The sequence below is a fragment of the Eubalaena glacialis genome, chromosome 11 (assembly GCF_028564815.1).
Source record: "Eubalaena glacialis isolate mEubGla1 chromosome 11, mEubGla1.1.hap2.+ XY, whole genome shotgun sequence".
In the NCBI taxonomy this organism is placed as follows: domain Eukaryota; kingdom Metazoa; phylum Chordata; class Mammalia; order Artiodactyla; family Balaenidae; genus Eubalaena; species Eubalaena glacialis.
This window is the reverse complement of record NC_083726.1, coordinates 104,376,697-104,393,512: the sequence shown is the minus strand read 5'-3', so window position 1 is coordinate 104,393,512 and position 16,816 is coordinate 104,376,697. Positions and strand designations below refer to the sequence as shown.

Here is a 16,816-nt window from a genome sequence, read left to right as displayed (position 1 = left end):
GAGGTGGACTTTGAAGCAATGCAAAAATCATTTTTACTTTTAAAATTTCTGAAAGCAAACCAATGAAGCAAAAATATTACAAGTGTCAGAAAAATATATCCAGAGGATTATTTCTAAATAGAAATAATCACTTATGAATAGAAATAAACTTATGAATAGAAATAAACACTTATGGATATTTAATGCTACCACAAAGAACTTATACAACATTTGGTACTGTTTTTTTAATCCTTTATATCCAAATGAGAACGTTGATTATTGCTATTTTTTCCTAACATTATACTTCTACTTTGTGTATATAATTTTATTGGTTAACAGTATGTAAGAATGCAGTATATATCCATCCCTAGTTTTATTGATTTGGGCACCATATTTTAATTTGGTTACTTAAAACTATTGTAAAAAATAACTTGAACTCTTAGTCACCTTTTTTAATAGTAATTTTAGAGGTATAATTCAACTTGACAAAAGGAAGGAGGAAAAATAAAACAAATACTTTTTTTTTAATTAATTGACTACTATAGCCAAGGCTGTTCCAGATATCAGTTCATATATATTCTCTTTTTCATACATGATTTAGAAAACTTTACTGAATATTTGACAGTGGATGAAGAGGCACACGAATTTGTTGCAGAACTGAAGGAGCCTGGGAAATATAAGTTATCTGTTACGACCTTCAGTTCCTCAGGATCTTGTGAAATTCGAAGCAGCCAGTCAGCAAGATCACTCAGTTTTTATATCAGTAAGTACCAAAGAGATTATTTTGCACTCACAGAGGAGCTAGGAAAATGGAACTGGTGAGATTAATGATGCTCAAGCATCAATTATTCATCAAACCTTAGAGACCCTGAGAATTCTTCAAGATCATGAGAGGCCCGGATCCATGAGATTTTGACAGCAGGAAAATATATGTATGTTTCATAGTAGCAAACCTACCCAGGGATTTAACTTGAGGATATTTTTAAATTATTGTGATAGTCGAACATTTATTAAACTGACCTTCCACACTAGTGATAACAAAGTCTCCAAGGACATGAACACATAGTTTGGGAAAGAGGACTTTTGTTCGAAGCCATAGTGAAAATTGACATTGTTGGTCTGTGTGAAAAGTCTCATTAGAGTATTGAGCTTATGGAGCTTGAAAGAAAGCGAGAGATTCAGGTGTAGTAAGACCTAGGTGGTCTCCAAAAGTTAACACAAGACTAAGCTAGAGCATCATGAATACTCCAGTATCAAGTCTTAGGGCATCTTCTACCAATTCCATCAGGGATAATAGCAGAGCAATGACTAGCCTCTAAAAGCTACACAAATAGTGTATGTATGTAATGTTTTTTGCTAATCTGACTATGCTTACCCGAAGTTTAGAAGCCAAAAATCAGTTTCCTAGCTTATCAGGAGTTAACTGTGCCTCTGATCAGCAGAAAGAAGAACCAGAAGGGAATGGATAAAAACTGAGTTCCGAGAAGGAGGGTCACCATTCTCTAGCTCCTCCTTCAAAAGCAAATTACCACCTTTCATCAGATGATCCTCAAAAAGATGGACAGGGGAAAGAGGAGGAGGGCAGAGAGAAGAGATCAGTTTACTTAGCAGCTTAAAAATGTTGAAAATATCCCACATAACAATTTTACTTAAGAAACCAAAAATGTCATCACTGGTGAAAAGGCTTGAAATATCCACTGAACATGCAGAAAAAAATATCTGTGATTGCCTTGCATGTCTTTCAGTTATGGGCAATCTTTGACGTGACATCACTTGAGAATGAGAGCAAAGTTTAGTATCCAGTTCTTCCCATGAGGCTAAATATGTTTCATTAACCCAGAGATTTCCTTGTCTGCCAGCAGAGATCCACTGCAAGTTCCAGGAAAACTCCTACAACTCTTCTGGCCATTAGCTCTTCCCTTCTCTGAATTTCTACTGTGTTTCATAGTGCACAAGACAAAATACAGAGCTGATCTGAGTGTGGTATTTTTCTAGATGTATTTTATTTGTGTACATCCTGCTTCTCATACCAAATTACAAAACCCTAGGCTGGGGTTAAACTCTTTGCTTATTTGTTAATTCTGTTGTACATTTGACAAATATTTATTGAACCACTTTCCAGTGTCAAGCACTCTGCCCTGTTCCTAGAGTATCCAGTTGACCAGAGCTGCTGAGGATGTGTCAGAATTGCTCAAACATATGATTATTTCAAAGAGATGCATATTAATGTTCATCTAGGAAAATATAGGGCACTAGAAATTTTGCTATTTCTCTGCCAATAAAAATCTTTTTAGAGCTTCAGATATGATGTTCTGTGGTAATGAGTTATTCAGGTGTACTCTGTATATGCCTTTGATTTTAAAAGGATACTGAATTTGTGTAGTTTTGAAGGTTTTACTCAGAGATAAAAATTAAGGTAGAAATTTACATTAGTCTCCCAATAGCCTCATGAAGGGAATATTTCTCTTATCCCCGTTTTTCACTTGAAAAAAAATAGAGTCACAGAAAGTTTAGTGAATTGGTGTCAGAAGAAGAATCAGACTCTAGAAATGTTTAATAGCAAAGTCCATTTCCATGGAGCCTGCAGTGACCTATTACCTTGGGTTGATTATCGGGTCAGTCCTAATGTAAAGCCATTAAGTGAGTGGATTCGTTTTGCCTCCCTCCACCTTCTCTCTCCATGCCCCCACTACCCCAGTAATCATCATAACAGTAATAACACTTCACATAAGATAGTTCTCTAACACGTTATAATCTCATTTGATCCCATCAACAGTCCTGTGAAGTAGACTAATCAGAGAGCATCATGATAAGTTATCACAAAGCCCCAATCCAGGAGACAGGAGTTCTAGGTTGGTTCCCAAACATTACTAGCTCTGTGACATTGGGCAGTTCATTCACATCTCTGGGCTCCAGTTTCCTCATCAGTAAAATAAGGCACTGAAACTCTAAAGTCCTTTTCAATCCTAACATTCTATGATTTGTCCATTTGACAGATGCAATGACTGAGATTCAGAGAAGTTAAGTCATTTGCCCAAGCATGCATCGCTAATAATGAGCAAAACTGAGTTTGGGGCCAACTTTCCTATCTCCAGACCCATGCTTTTCACTCTTTCATAGTGATCCAGGAAGTTTCATGCAGGGGTTAAGAGCATGGATTTTGGAACCAGACTTCCTGTGCATGAATCCCAGCTCTACTTGCGCTATCTCTGCCTCGGTTTCCTCATCTGAAAGTGAAATCAATCCTAGTACTTATCTCATAGGTTAGTTAAGAAAATTAAAGGATTAAAATATGTAAACACATATAAACTTAAAACAGAGCCTGGCACGCAGTGAGTCCTACAACTCTTTGCCATCATCATTATTATTATCATTTTTATTGTTGTTTTTTCCCTTGCCCAATTAACCATGAGCCTGGGACTGCCCTCCCCAACAGAGCAACTTGCTCCTTCCCCTCTCCCGGGCTCCAGGAATACAGCTTCCTATGAGGGAACTGAGAAATGTATACTAAGCAAATAAAAGAAGTTGCACATTTGCATTTTAACAGTGACTTTCAGGAGATAAGAATCACCTTAACATTTCTTGGGTCCTCACGATGTGTCAGGCACTGTGCTAATAACCACTCTGGAAATTTAAGAGAACAAAGCTAATGGCGGGCACTTTCAGGGAGATATTTTATAATCAGGAGCCCACCGTGTCCTCAAATTATCAGCCAGGTTTCCGCCAGCTTCTATAATTGAGCCCGTCTGTTGCCTGTTTCTTCTCTAAGGTAGTCACACCCTGCCTCTTTGATCCTGCTGTCACCAAATTTAAAATTTTCACACGATTGTCGTAGCGGCTAATTTGAATCTCAACATAATTATTTCCAGAGACTGAAGATCCTAACAGCAAAGGAATTATAAATACTCATGAAATGCCACACTGCCACACATACTGTTTGTTAAAAGAGAAGTAAATTCTCTCTGGTGAAGAATTTACCAGAATAATCTCAGAGGCACCGTAACAACTGAAGTGGAGCTTCTGTCTCTCAGTAGAACTGGTTTGGTTGCTGCTGCCAGGCTCTTGCTTAGGTCAATGGGGAGGTCACCCAGTGGAGACTGGAGCTAAGCAGAGAATATAAAGACCTGCCCACCCGGCTGCCAGTCTTACTTGGAGTATCTCTGTAAGGGCAAAAGGGAAACAACATGATTTTTAAAACTACAATCTTGTACCTCAACCAGCTCAGCGTGAAACCTCCCTTGTGCTCTGATTTGATGTCCAGGTCCTTCAGGAGAGTGGATTGAAGAACTCACTGAGAAGCCCCAGCATGTGAGTGTCCACGTTCTAAGCTCAACCACTGCCTTGATGTCCTGGACGTCTTCCCAAGAAAACTACAACAGCACCATCGTGTCTGTGGTGTCACTCACCTGCCAGAAACAAAAGGAGAGCCAGAGGCTGGAAAAGCAGTACTGTACTCAGGTAAAGGAATGGAAGGGCAGACTGGCTCACTCACCTCCTGCAGCCCAGCCTCGCGGGGGATGCAAGGGGGCCGCCAATGGCAAGAAGCTGTGCTGAGGTCTCCCGGGTGCATCCCTGGCAGTGTTACCAAGAGTGGGGGAGGAGCTAGGAAATCAATGCACGAGGCTCTTCAGTCACAGTCGCCTTCCTTTTCCCTCTTAGAACTACCATCTTCCTTTTACTTCATTCCTCATTCAAGAGAATATACTGAACATCTACAATGTGCCGGGTACTGGGATAGATGGTGGGGATCTAGACAATTCTTACACATCTTGCTTTTGCTGAGTTTATAATCTAGTGAGAACAATGGTAAGTGAACATATAATTACTGCAGAGTATAAAATAAGGCCTAGGCTAAAAGTAAATGATCGAGAGGCCATATGAGCTCGCAGAAAGGAGGGCATGAATAAATATGGATTGGGGCAAGGGGATTTGGAAACTGCTCAGAACTTCCTCCAATGGAGGAGATAACAAAGCAGAAGGTTTGGGGGAGGTTTTGTTTGCTTGTTTTATTTTTTTCCCATTGTTTCTTGTTATTTTAACTGTAAAATAAGGCATGCTCACTGAAAAAAATAAGTCAAAAATTTAAAGTACATAAAGTGAAAAACTACCCCCTCACTAATCATAACTGAAGAGTTTTGAAGGATAAATAAGAGTTAGCTGAGCACAAGGGAGTGGGAGGGGCAAGTGGAAACACATGGGAATCAGTAGTTCTGGGCGTGGCTATGGAATGAACACCACGCCCAATCATCAGTCCTGAATGAAACCACCAGCCTGGGCCCCAGAGCAGACTTTGCCCTCAGATGCCCTAACTACCCACAGGAATCCTGGAGCCCAGTCCTGTTTTCCTAACACCTGGATTTATTTTTTTCATAAGATCAAAGGTACTGATTCTTGGTGTCTTACAAACACAGTATTTTCTTGCCTAAAGGGAAAAAATTAAATTATCAATTTGTGTGGAGTACACTGGAAATATAATACGCAGTCAAAAAAGATGTTTGTTGTGTGAAAGCTGTTTAGAGTGTTTCCATTTATCCCATGAAAATTAGGCATTTAGTGTAATTCAAAGAGTGAAAAATTTTAAATTAATAAGATGAATTCAGGAATCACAGCCTTTGGAGCTCTTGAAAGCCTTAGAGTGCTGAGATAAGCCCAACTTGAAGATGAGGCTATCTCTCGGCTTGAATTAATGAGTAAATATGCTAAACAGTTTAACTAGTAATCACAGCTCTCTGAGCAGCTTATTAGCTTCCTTCCTTGAGGGTATGCAGCATGACTGACTCTACATTAATAGAAAATGTGTCGTGTCTGCAGGACAGGACCTAGAACTTGACTGCTCTCAGGTGTGGTTCTTCTTGTTTCACCTAATGTGTAAGTTACGTATCTTAACATAGAAGCCAAAGGCTAAAAGTATAAATAGATATTGTAAATTATAAATGAACCAGAAAAGGCTGGTCTAAGTGCACTTTGACAATGGCTTCTTGAAATGTAGACATGAAGCTGTTAAGGATTATAGGCAAGGAGGCCAGTATTTGAAGTGGAGGGTGGGAACTAGACCACTGTGCTAGGTGTTATCTCAATTACTGCAAGAGGATTGTGTTATTATTACATCATCGTCATTACACACGCACACACACACACACACAAACACACATTTTCAAAGAAGGAAACATCAGTGCAAAAATCTCAAAAATTAGCCTAGATTCATGTACCCATTAATCAAAGGAATCCAGAAGACATTCTCGCCAGGATTGGTCTGACTTAGGTTATTTCTTGAAGCAAGCATTATCCAGAAAGAAAAAAATAATAACATTTCTTTAGTTCTATAGTCAGTGGTACGGTGTTATGGTAAACAGAAAATTCAAAACGCAGCTCAAAAATAAGAGTGATTCCAAAGCCAAACACAGATGAATAATTAATCATAATGTTTCACTCTCTTATACTTCCATTCTCCTTACTTTTTCTCTACCATCATCTCATCACCTGTACCACAGGATCATTGCTGTATCGATTACTTAGATCATTCATGAGATTCGTCACTATTGCCCCTGCTCCTCCCCACAGCTTGATTGATTTCTGTGTTCTAGCGGGTCCTGTGTGAGATGCTAGAAATAAGAACAAATTTGATTTGAACCTTGATTTCATGAAGCTTAGAGTCTGGCCTTCCATGTAGGTGCATTGGTACCCCTTAATTTGAATTTGTCCTCATTATGTATATGTTCTTCCTGTCTGGTTTCTGTTTTGTGTGTGAGTTTATAAGCAAATGTTCATGGAAAAGGGAGTTTTGTGATGTAACCCTTCTAACAACCACTGTAGCGCTATCCGTTAATAAACCTATGTTGATATGTTAAACATAAAGCCAGTTCTCAATCAGTTTTATATGAAGGACCCAGTCAATTCTTTGAAGTAAGTGTGCTTCTGGCATTTTCTCCAAAGACTCACACACAGTCCTGAATTTCAGAATTAAGAAGCATCACGTAATATATGGATGCACATTTATTTTTATATGTGATCTGCTTGGTCCATAAAAGTTTGGTGACAACTTATAGGAATGTATGATAACTAAGTGACTAAATCAGAAAGAAAGACCAATCGATCTATTAGCTTTACAAAAGAGGAAATGATAGAGCTAAGAGGCCGAATATTTAAAAGACCTGCCCAAAGTCACACAACTGATCAGTATCAGAGCTGAGACCCCAGCTCAAGTGATCTGACTTCCAGGTGAGTGCTGTTTCTGGCGGATTGCAGGTGATACACTAGGGGAAGGTCACCCTCACCGCTCATATTGATAGAGTCAAGAGTATTGACTAAAAGCATAGACTCTAGAATTAAACAGACTTGGGTTTCAGACCCAATTTTGACAGCTTCCAGCTCTGAGTCCCTTCCTTTATAAATCTTAGTGTCTTAATCTGTAATGTAAGGAGAAGCATATCCTACCTCATAGAGTTGTAACAACAAAGATAAAAGGACTTGATGCTTAATGCAATGTCTGGAACATAGTAGTGTGCACCAGATTGTTAACTTTTATTATTATGCAAACCTAACTGAATACTTTTTGTATCAAGGCAAGAAGATAAAGAGGTTCTAGAGGTTCTCTGTAGAAAGCAGAGTAACTGTAATAAATGCACAGAAAGGGCTAATGGAAAGAGGATCACCTAATATAGAAATAAGACCATTTCAGACTGAAAGGAACTCTCACCATCATCTAGTTTAACCTCGTTATTTAACAGTCTATCAAATATTTCCTATGTTCTGTGGTACATCTTTCCTTTTATTTCTTTAGCTGAGGAGGGATAGGACTGGTGCTTAGCTGGAGGTACATTAGGCTGAACCAAATTCTCTGGAATGGAGACTAAGCCAGTCAGAAATGAGAGAGAGAAAGTATTGGATTGCAAAGATGGGGTGAAAATTAGGGGAGGAGTGTGGAGTAATCTTCTAGAGAATAAAGCACATGTTATTTAGTAAGTAGCATACAGGAGCATTTCGCCTGCCCACCTCCAGTCCCCCCCTAAATAAGTCCAGGATAAATAAAAAGGTATGAAGGAATAGAAGTGATATAGGTGGCTCAGCAAATATTCAAAAATTAGGGGGAAATTAGTTTATAATTTGTCACCAAGGTCATGTGCAATATCATTTGCCTTCTCATTTTTTTAGTAGTGTAATATATACACACATTGTTGGTTCTTATTTTTTTAAAAGGCAGTGTAATTTTCCTAAGATGAATTTATTATGGGAGTATATTTAAGTGGTTATGATTCCAGGAAGTCATTTGAATAATTAAAATCAACAACTGCCTAAAATATTATCAAACCAAAGAAACTTTAACATCACCCTGAAACAATCTACACTCTGTGTTATTCTAAATATTCTAAATGAGTGATTAATGAGCAAGGTTCGATTTGCAGGTATGTTCACATGTCTACAATGTTTGTGAAGTGTAAAAGAAAAGTTTGGAGCAATGTCGATAATATAATACCTATATGGTTCAATATCATATTATTTATGTATATATGTATCAAGGAGGGCCTAGAAGATTGCCTGCCAAAAAGTGGGAAATGGTGAGAGGAGCACAGAAAGACTTCCAATTGACTTCATTTGCTCTTCTATGGTGTGAGCAATTTTTACAATGATCATTATTAGTTTTATCACTTAAAAATACATTCTAAAGAAATAAAACAGTACTGTTAGTTCTGCAAAATATCTGTGTTCTTGTGCGTAGTTTGTCTCTTCAGGAAATGCTCTATTAGATGAGATGTCAAACTTTGTTTAGATGGCTTCCAGGAGAATCAAAATTCTAAAACATGGGCAAGAAATACTGACATGAGTGTAAATAGGAAAGAAAAGGTGGAAATGCTCATTTATTAACTCAGTTTAATCTTATTTTGATCAAGTTATTGGAAAAGAAATTTTGGTGTGCTGTTTCCTTACTTACATGTAGAACAAGTTGTACCAGTTCAAATTATACAATTTCTACTGTGTAGAATTATTGTTTAGTATTGGAGAAGTTTAACATTTATATCATATAACCAAAACTATGTTTATTCTTAAAATCATGATGAGACACAAAAAACTTACAGCATAGGTAAGTTGTCAACAATATTCTTCTTCATTGATTCATGCTCCTTTCTGTAGCAATTTTACAATTTTAGGTACTCTAGATGCCAAAAAGTTAATGAGTAATAAGAGTTAACTTTATTTATACTCTAGTTTAAGGATCCCAACACTCTACTAGGTATGTTACCTATAGTTTATCAATGAGGAAGTCAAGGTAAGAATTATAAATAAATTAAAAATTACAAATAAATTCCCATGCTTACAAGGTGTGGAGTCAGGATTTGATCTCAGGCAGTCTAATAGAGAACCTGTGTTGGTTCCACTAAGCAGAACTGTCTAAAATATCAGAGGCACTAAAGGGCAAAGCAGCACATTTCTTAACCTATTAGTTAAAGCATCAATTCTTATGCATGCCAACATTCAATATTAATAAACATTTTACTCATCTGTCTGTTCACACTACTTTTCTCTATATGGTATTTTTCCCATAGCTAGAAGATTCTTTTAAAAACAACAGTAGAAGAGCTCATCTAAATGAGAGATGTTCTCTACAACATTATTTTATTGGGTCACAGTAGCCTTGCAAAGTGCTAACTGCTGTTACATTTCTTTATTGAAGTATAATAGATTCACAATATTATATTAGTTTCAGCTATATAGCATAGTGATTCAATATTCTTTTGAACATTTTTATTGGGGTATAATTGCTTTACAATGATGTGTTAGTTTCTGCTTTATAACAAAATGAATCAACTATACATATACATATATCCCCATATCTCCTCCCTCTTGCGTCTCCCTCCCACCCTCCCTATCCCACCCCTCTAGGTGGTCACAAAGCACCAAGCTGATCTCCCTGTGCTATGTAGCTGCTTCCCACTAGCTATCTATTTTATATTTGGTAGTATATATAAGTCCATGCCACTGTCTCACTTCATCCCAGCTTACACTTCCCCCTCCCCATGTCCTCAAGTCCATTCTCTACATCCGCGTCTTTATTCCTGTCCTGCCCCTAGGTTCTTCAGAACAATTTTTTTTTTTTTTTAAGATTCCATATATATGTGTTAGCATAGGCTATTTGTTTTTCTCTTTCTAACTTACTTAACTCTGTATGACAGACTCTAGGTCCACCGACCTCACTACAAATACTCAATTTCGTTTCTTTTTATGACTGAGTAATATTCCATTGTATATATGTGCCACATCTTCTTTATCCATTCATCTATTGATGGACACTTAGGTTGCTCCCATGTCCTGGCTATTGTAAATACAGCTGCAATGAACATTGTGGTACATGACTCTTTTTGAATTATGGTTTTCTCAGGGTATATGCCCAGTAGTGGGATTGCTGGGTCATATGGTAGTTCTATTTTTAGTTTTTTAAGGAACCTCCATATTGTTCCCCATAGTGGCTGTACCAATTTACATTCCCATCAACAGTGCAAGAGGGTTCCCTTTTCTCCACACCCTCTCCAGCATTTATTCTTTGTAGATTTTTTGATGATGACCATTATGACCAGTGTGAGGTGATACCTCATTGTAGTTTTGATTTGCATTTCTCTAATGATTAGTGATGTTCAGCATCCTTTCATGTGTCTGTTGGAAATCTGTATATCTTCTTTGGAGAAATGTCTATTTAGGTCTCCTGCCCATTTTTGGATTGGGTTGTTTGTTTTTGTGATATTGAGCTGCATGAGCTGCTTGTATATTTTGGAGATAAATCCTTTGTCAGTTGCTTTGTTTGCAAATATTTTCTCCCAATCTGAGGGTTGTCTTTTCATCTTTTTTATGCTTTCCTTTGCTGTGCAAAAGCTTTTAAGTTTCATTAGGTTCCATTTGTTTAGTTTTGTTTTTATTTCCATTTCTCTAGGAGGTGGGTCAAAAAGGATCGTGCTGTGATTTATGTCATAGAGTGTTCTGCCTATGCTTTCCTCTAAGAGTTTTATAGTGTCTGGCCTTACATTTAGGTCTTTAATCCATTTTGAGTTTATTTTTGTGTATGGTGTTAGGGAGTGTTCTAGTTTCATTCTTTTATTACAGTTTTCCCAGCACCACTTATTGAAGAGTCTATCTTTTCTCCATTGTATACTCTTGCCTCCTTTATCAAAGACAAGGTGACCATATGTGTGTGGGTTTATCTCTGAGCTTTCTATCCTGTTCCACTGATCTATATTTCTGTTTTTGTGCCAGTACCATACTGTCTTGATTATTGTAGCTTTGTAGTATAGTCTGAAGTCAGGGAGCCTGATTCCTCCAGCTCCATTTTTCTTTCTCAAAATTGTTTTGGCTATTCGGGGTCTTTTGTGTTTCCATACAAATTGTGCAATTTTTTGTTCCAGTTCTGTGAAAAATGCCATTGGTAGTTTGATAGGGATTGCATTGAATCTGTAGATTGCTTTGGGTAGTACAGTTATTTTCACAATGTTGATTCTTCCAATCCAAGAACATAGTATATCTCTCCATTTGTTTGTATCATCTTTAATTTCTTTCATCAGTGTCTTATAGTTTTCTGCATACAGGTCTTTTGTCTCCTTAGGTAAGTTTATTCCTAGGTATTTTATTCTTTTTGTTGCCATGGTAAATGGGAGTGTTTCCTTAATTTCTCTTTCAGATTTTTCATCATTAGTGTATAGGAATGCAAGAGATTTCTGTGCATTAATTTTGTATCCTGCTACTCTACCAAATTCATTGATTAGATCTAGTAGTTTTCTGGTAGCATCTTTAGGATTCTCTATGTATAATATCATGTCATCTGCAAACAGTGACAGTTTTATTTCTTCTTTTCCAATTTGGATTCCTTTATTTCTTTTTCTTCTCTGATTGCTGTGGCTAAAACTTCCAAAACTATGTTGAATAAGAGTGGTGAGAGTGGGCAACCTTGTCTTGGTCCTGATCTTAGTGGAAATGGTTTCAGTTTTTCACCATTCAGAACGATGTTGGCTGTGGGTTTGTCATATATGGTCTTTATTATGTTGAGGTAGTTTCCCTCTATGCCTACTTTCTGGAGAGTTTTTATCATAAATTGGTGTTGAAATTTGACAAAAGCTTCTTCTACATCTATTGAGATTATCATATGGTTTTTATCCTTCAATTTGTTAATATGGTGTATCACATTGATTGATTTGCACATAATGAAGAATCCTTGCATTCCTGGGATAAACTCCACTCGAACATGGTGTATGATGTGTTTAATGTGCTGTTGGATTCTGTTTGCTAGTATTTTGTTGAGGATTTTTGCATCTATGTTCATCAGAGATATTGGCGTGTAGTTTTCTTTTTTTGTGACATCTTTGTCTGGTTTTGGTATCAGGGTGATGGTGGCCTCATAGAATGAGTTTGGGAGTGTACCTCCCTCTGCTATATTTTGGAAGAGTTTGAGAAGGAGAGGTGTTAGCTCTTCTCTAAATGTTTGATAGAATCACCTGTGAAGCCATCTGGTCCTGGGATTTTGTTTGTTGGAAGATTTTTAATCACAGTTTCAATTTCATTGCTTGTGATTGGTCTGTTTATATTTTCTATTTCTTCCTGGTTCAGTCTTGGAAGGTTGTGCATTTCTAAGAATTTGTCCATTTCTTCCAGGTTGTCCATTTTATTGGCATATAGTAGCTTGTAGTAATCTCTCATGATCCTTTGTATTTCTGCAGTGTCAGTTGTTACTTCTCCTCTTTCATTTCTAATTCTGTTGATTTGAGTCTTCTCCCTTTTTTCTTGATGAGTCTGGCTAATGGCTTATCAATTTTGCTTATCCTCTCAAAGAACCAGCTTTCAGTTTTATTGATCTTTGCTATTGTTTCTTTCATTTCCTTTTCATTTATTTCTGATCTGATCTTTATGATTTCTTTCCTTCTGCTAACTTTGGAGGTTTTTTTGTTCTTGTTTCTCTAATTGCTTTAGGAGTAAGGTTAGGTTGTTTATTTGAGATGTTTCTTGTTTCTTGAGGTAGGATTGTATTGCTATAAACTTCTCTCTTAGAGCTGCTTCTGCTGCATCCCATAGGTTTTGGGTCATCGTGTTTTCATTGTCATCTGTTTCTAGGTATTTTTTGATTTCTTCAGTGATCTCTTGGTTATTTAGTAGTGTATTGTTTAGCCTCCATGTTTGTATTTTTTACAGTTTTTTTCCTGTAACACAACCATAGTGTTGTGGTCAGAAAAGATACTTGATACAATCTCAATCTTCTTAAATTTACCAAGTCTTGGTTTGTGCCCCAAGATATGGCCTATCTTGGGGAATGTTCCATGAGCACTTGAGAAGAAAGTGTATTCTGTTGTTTTTGGATGGAATGTCCTATAAACATCAATTAAGTCCATTTGTTTAATGTGTCATTTAAAGCTTGTGTTTCCTTATTTATTTTCATTTTGGATGATCTGTCCATTGGTGAAAGTGGGCTGTTAAAGTCCCCTATTATGATTGTCTTACTGTCGATTTCCCCTTTTATGGCTGTTAGCATTTGCCTTATGTATTGAGGTGCTCCTGTGTTGGGTGCATAAATATTTACAATTGTTATATCTTCTTCTTGGATTTATCCCATGATCATTATGTGGTGTCCTTCTTTGTCTCTTGTAATAGCCTTTATTTTAAAGTCTATTTTGTCTGATATGAGAATTGCTACTCCAGCTTTCTTTTGATTTCCATTTGCATGGAATATCTTTTTCCATCCCCTTACTTTCAGTCTGTATGTGTCCCTAGGTCTGAAGAGGGTCTCTTGTAGACAGCATATGTACGGGTCTTGTTTTTGTATCCATTCAGCCAGTCTATGTCTTTTGGTTTGAGCTTTTAATCCATTTACATTTAAGGTAATTATCGATATGTATGTTCCTATTACTATTTTCTTAATTGTTTTGTTTGTTATTGTAGGTCTTTTCCTTCTCTTGTGTTTCCTGCCTAGAGAAGTTCCTTTAGCATTTGTTGTAAAGCTGGTTTGGTGGTGCTGAATTCTCTTAACTTTTGTATATCTGTAAAGATTTTTAATTTCTCTGTCGAATCTGAATGAGATCCTTGCTGGGTACAGTAATCTTGGTTGTAGGTTTTTCTCTTTCATCGCTTTAAATATGTCCTGCGACTCCCTTCTGGCTTGCAGAATTTCTGTTGAAAAATCAGTTGTTAACCGTATGGGGATTCCCTTGTATGTTATTTGTTGCTTTTCCCTTGCTGCTTCCAATATTTTTTCTTTGTTTTAAATTTTTGATAGTTTGATTAATATGTGTCTCAGCGTTTCTCTTTGGGTTTATCCTGTATGGTACTCTCTGTGCTTCCTGGACTTGATTGACTACTTCCTTTCTCATATTAGGGAAGTTTTCCACTATAATCTCTTCAAATATTTTCTAAGACCCTTTCTTTTTCTCTTCTTCTTCTGGGACCCTTATAATTCAAATGTTGTTGTGTTTAATGTTGTCCCAGAGGTCTCTCTGACTGTCCTCAATTCTTTTCATTCTTTTTTCTTTTTTCTGCTCCCTGGCAGTTATTTCCACCATTTTTTCTTCCAGCTCACTTATCCGTTCTTCTGCCTCAGTTATTCTGTTATTGATTCCTTCTAGAGTATTTTTAATATCAGTAATTGTGTCGTTCATCACTGTTTATTTGCTCTTTAGTTCTTCTAGATCCTTGTTAAATGTTTCTTGTATTTTCTCCATTCTGTTTCTGAGATTTTGGATCATCTTTACTATCATTACTCTGAATTCTTCTTCAGGTAGCTTTCCTGTTTCATCTTCATTTTTTTTTTTTTTTTTTTTTTGGTCTTGTAGGTTTTTACCTTGATCCTTTGTCTGTAACAAATTTTTTTTGTCGTTTCTTTTCTTTCTTTTTTTTTTTTTTTGATGGGTGTTGCTGTATTCCTGTCTTACTGGTTGTTTGTCCTGAGACGTCCAGCACTGGAGTTTGCAGGCAGTTGGATAGAGCTGGGTCTTGGTGCTGAGATGAGGACCTCCAGGAGGCCTCACTCCGATTGATATTCCCTGGGCTCTGAGGTTCTTCTTTTAGTCCAGCGGTTTGGACTCAGAGCTCCCACCACAGGAACTTGGGTCTGACCTCCGGCTTGGGAACCAAGATCCCACAAGCCGGTTGCTGGGCGTTCCTTCTGTCCCCTTAGGTGTCCATGGTCCCCCACCGGTGCCTGGTAAGTGCCCTAGTTGTGAGGATACACGAATTCCACAACCTCCTACTATGCCATCTTGACTCCCGGAATTAGCTTTTCTTTATATGTTTGGTAGAATTCCCCTGTGATACCATCCAGTCCTGGACTTTTGTTTGCTAGGAGGTTTTTTTCTTTTTTTTTTAATTACAAATTCAATTTCACTACTAGTAATCAGTCTGTTCAGATTATCTGTTTCTTCCTGATTCAGTCTTGGCAGGTTGTCACAGTAGCCTTGCAAAGTGCTTACTGCTGTATCTTGCTGCTTGGCCTGTATCACAGAGTAGAGGTCACAATGCTAGGCTTCCAGTCCCAACACTGATCTAAATATGTGATCTTGGCTATTCTCTAGCTTTACTTTCTTGATCTGTTAAATGAGAGATTTGGACTAGATAATCTCTGAGGTCATTTCCATCACTATAATTAAATACTATATGCTTCTAAGTGATGAGAGACTAAAGACATTCCTGCACTGATCTTTGTATGTAATCAGCTGACACTACAATTTAGGATGTCAGACTATCCTTATGTTATTCCTGATTTGATTATGGTTAGAGGCTGATGTGTTTCTAGTGTACATAGTTACAATTGACATTGATGGGTATAAAGCAGTTCACGGGGCTTATTAAATCTAGCCTTAGAATTTGAATGTTCTGGGTTTCCTCCAGTGCTCATATAAACTATATATCATCTTAATTTTGAAATTTGACCTTCCTCATAAGTAAAGGCTTCTGGATTTCAGAGGCATTTGTGATTTCACAAAGTGTCCCTGAATACGATGTTAGCCTCTGTGTCACATTCTGAAAGCCCAGCTCTAAATAAATCTTTTTGGGTGTTTGGTTTGAAGGTGAACTCAAGCAAATCTATTATTGAAAATCTGGTTCCTGGTGCCCAGTACCAGGTTGTGATGTACCTAAGAAAAGGCCCTTTGATTGGACCACCTTCAGACCCTGTGACATTTGCTATTGGTAAGTTGCCAGCCACAAGAATAATACCTTTATCAGAGTACTGTTTGGAGGGGTGCAATTTCTAAGCTCAAGTCATTATCATCATTTATGGGAGGTCCATACTTGTTCACCCAATATTCAACCTTCAGAGTAATTAATGATTACAATTGTATACCTGGAAGCCATCCTTAGCATCCATTACTTGGGAAAAAGAAAATCGCAGGCAAATATTTTTAGTTTTTAATGATTATATCAGAAGAGTGAAAAACCTAGTTATTAGGTAGCAGTGTGAAGCCATTGCTAAGATATTAAGCATTCCTTCTTGACTTTCTTTTTTCACTCCCCTCCCTTCTTCTTAGTTCCAACTGGAATAAAGGATTTAATGCTCTATCCCTTGGGTCCTACAGCAGTGGTTTTGAGCTGGACCAGACCTTACTTAGGAGTGTTCAGAAAATATGTGGTTGAAATGTTTTATTTCAACCCTACAACAATGACATCAGAATGGACAACTTACTATGAAATAGCAGCGACTGTCTCCTTGACTGCATCAGTGGTAATCTTTCCTTAACCAGCTGTCACATTTTCCTGTGTCAACAGACATGCTTTCATGTACCAAATGTGTCTGAAAAAATTATTATGTGTTATGTAAGTTAGACCGTTTTGTAAATACACACAGGTAGCTTGCTGCTTTCAAGGTTTGGGGTTGTTT

General features: G+C 37.3%; 1 protein-coding gene across 2 annotated transcripts in view; it reads left to right on the top strand.

The window, feature by feature from the left end:
- Window positions 1–16,816, top strand: part of PTPRO (protein tyrosine phosphatase receptor type O) — a 244,928-nt gene that overhangs the window by 151,874 nt on the left and 76,238 nt on the right. For both annotated transcript variants that reach the window (XM_061205025.1, XM_061205026.1), the window contains exons 6-9: window positions 581–742; window positions 4,241–4,437; window positions 16,008–16,128; window positions 16,467–16,660. In XM_061205025.1, coding sequence (XP_061061008.1) covers window positions 581–742; window positions 4,241–4,437; window positions 16,008–16,128; window positions 16,467–16,660 — 674 coding nt within the window. The remainder of the gene's footprint in view (window positions 1–580; window positions 743–4,240; window positions 4,438–16,007; window positions 16,129–16,466; window positions 16,661–16,816) is intronic.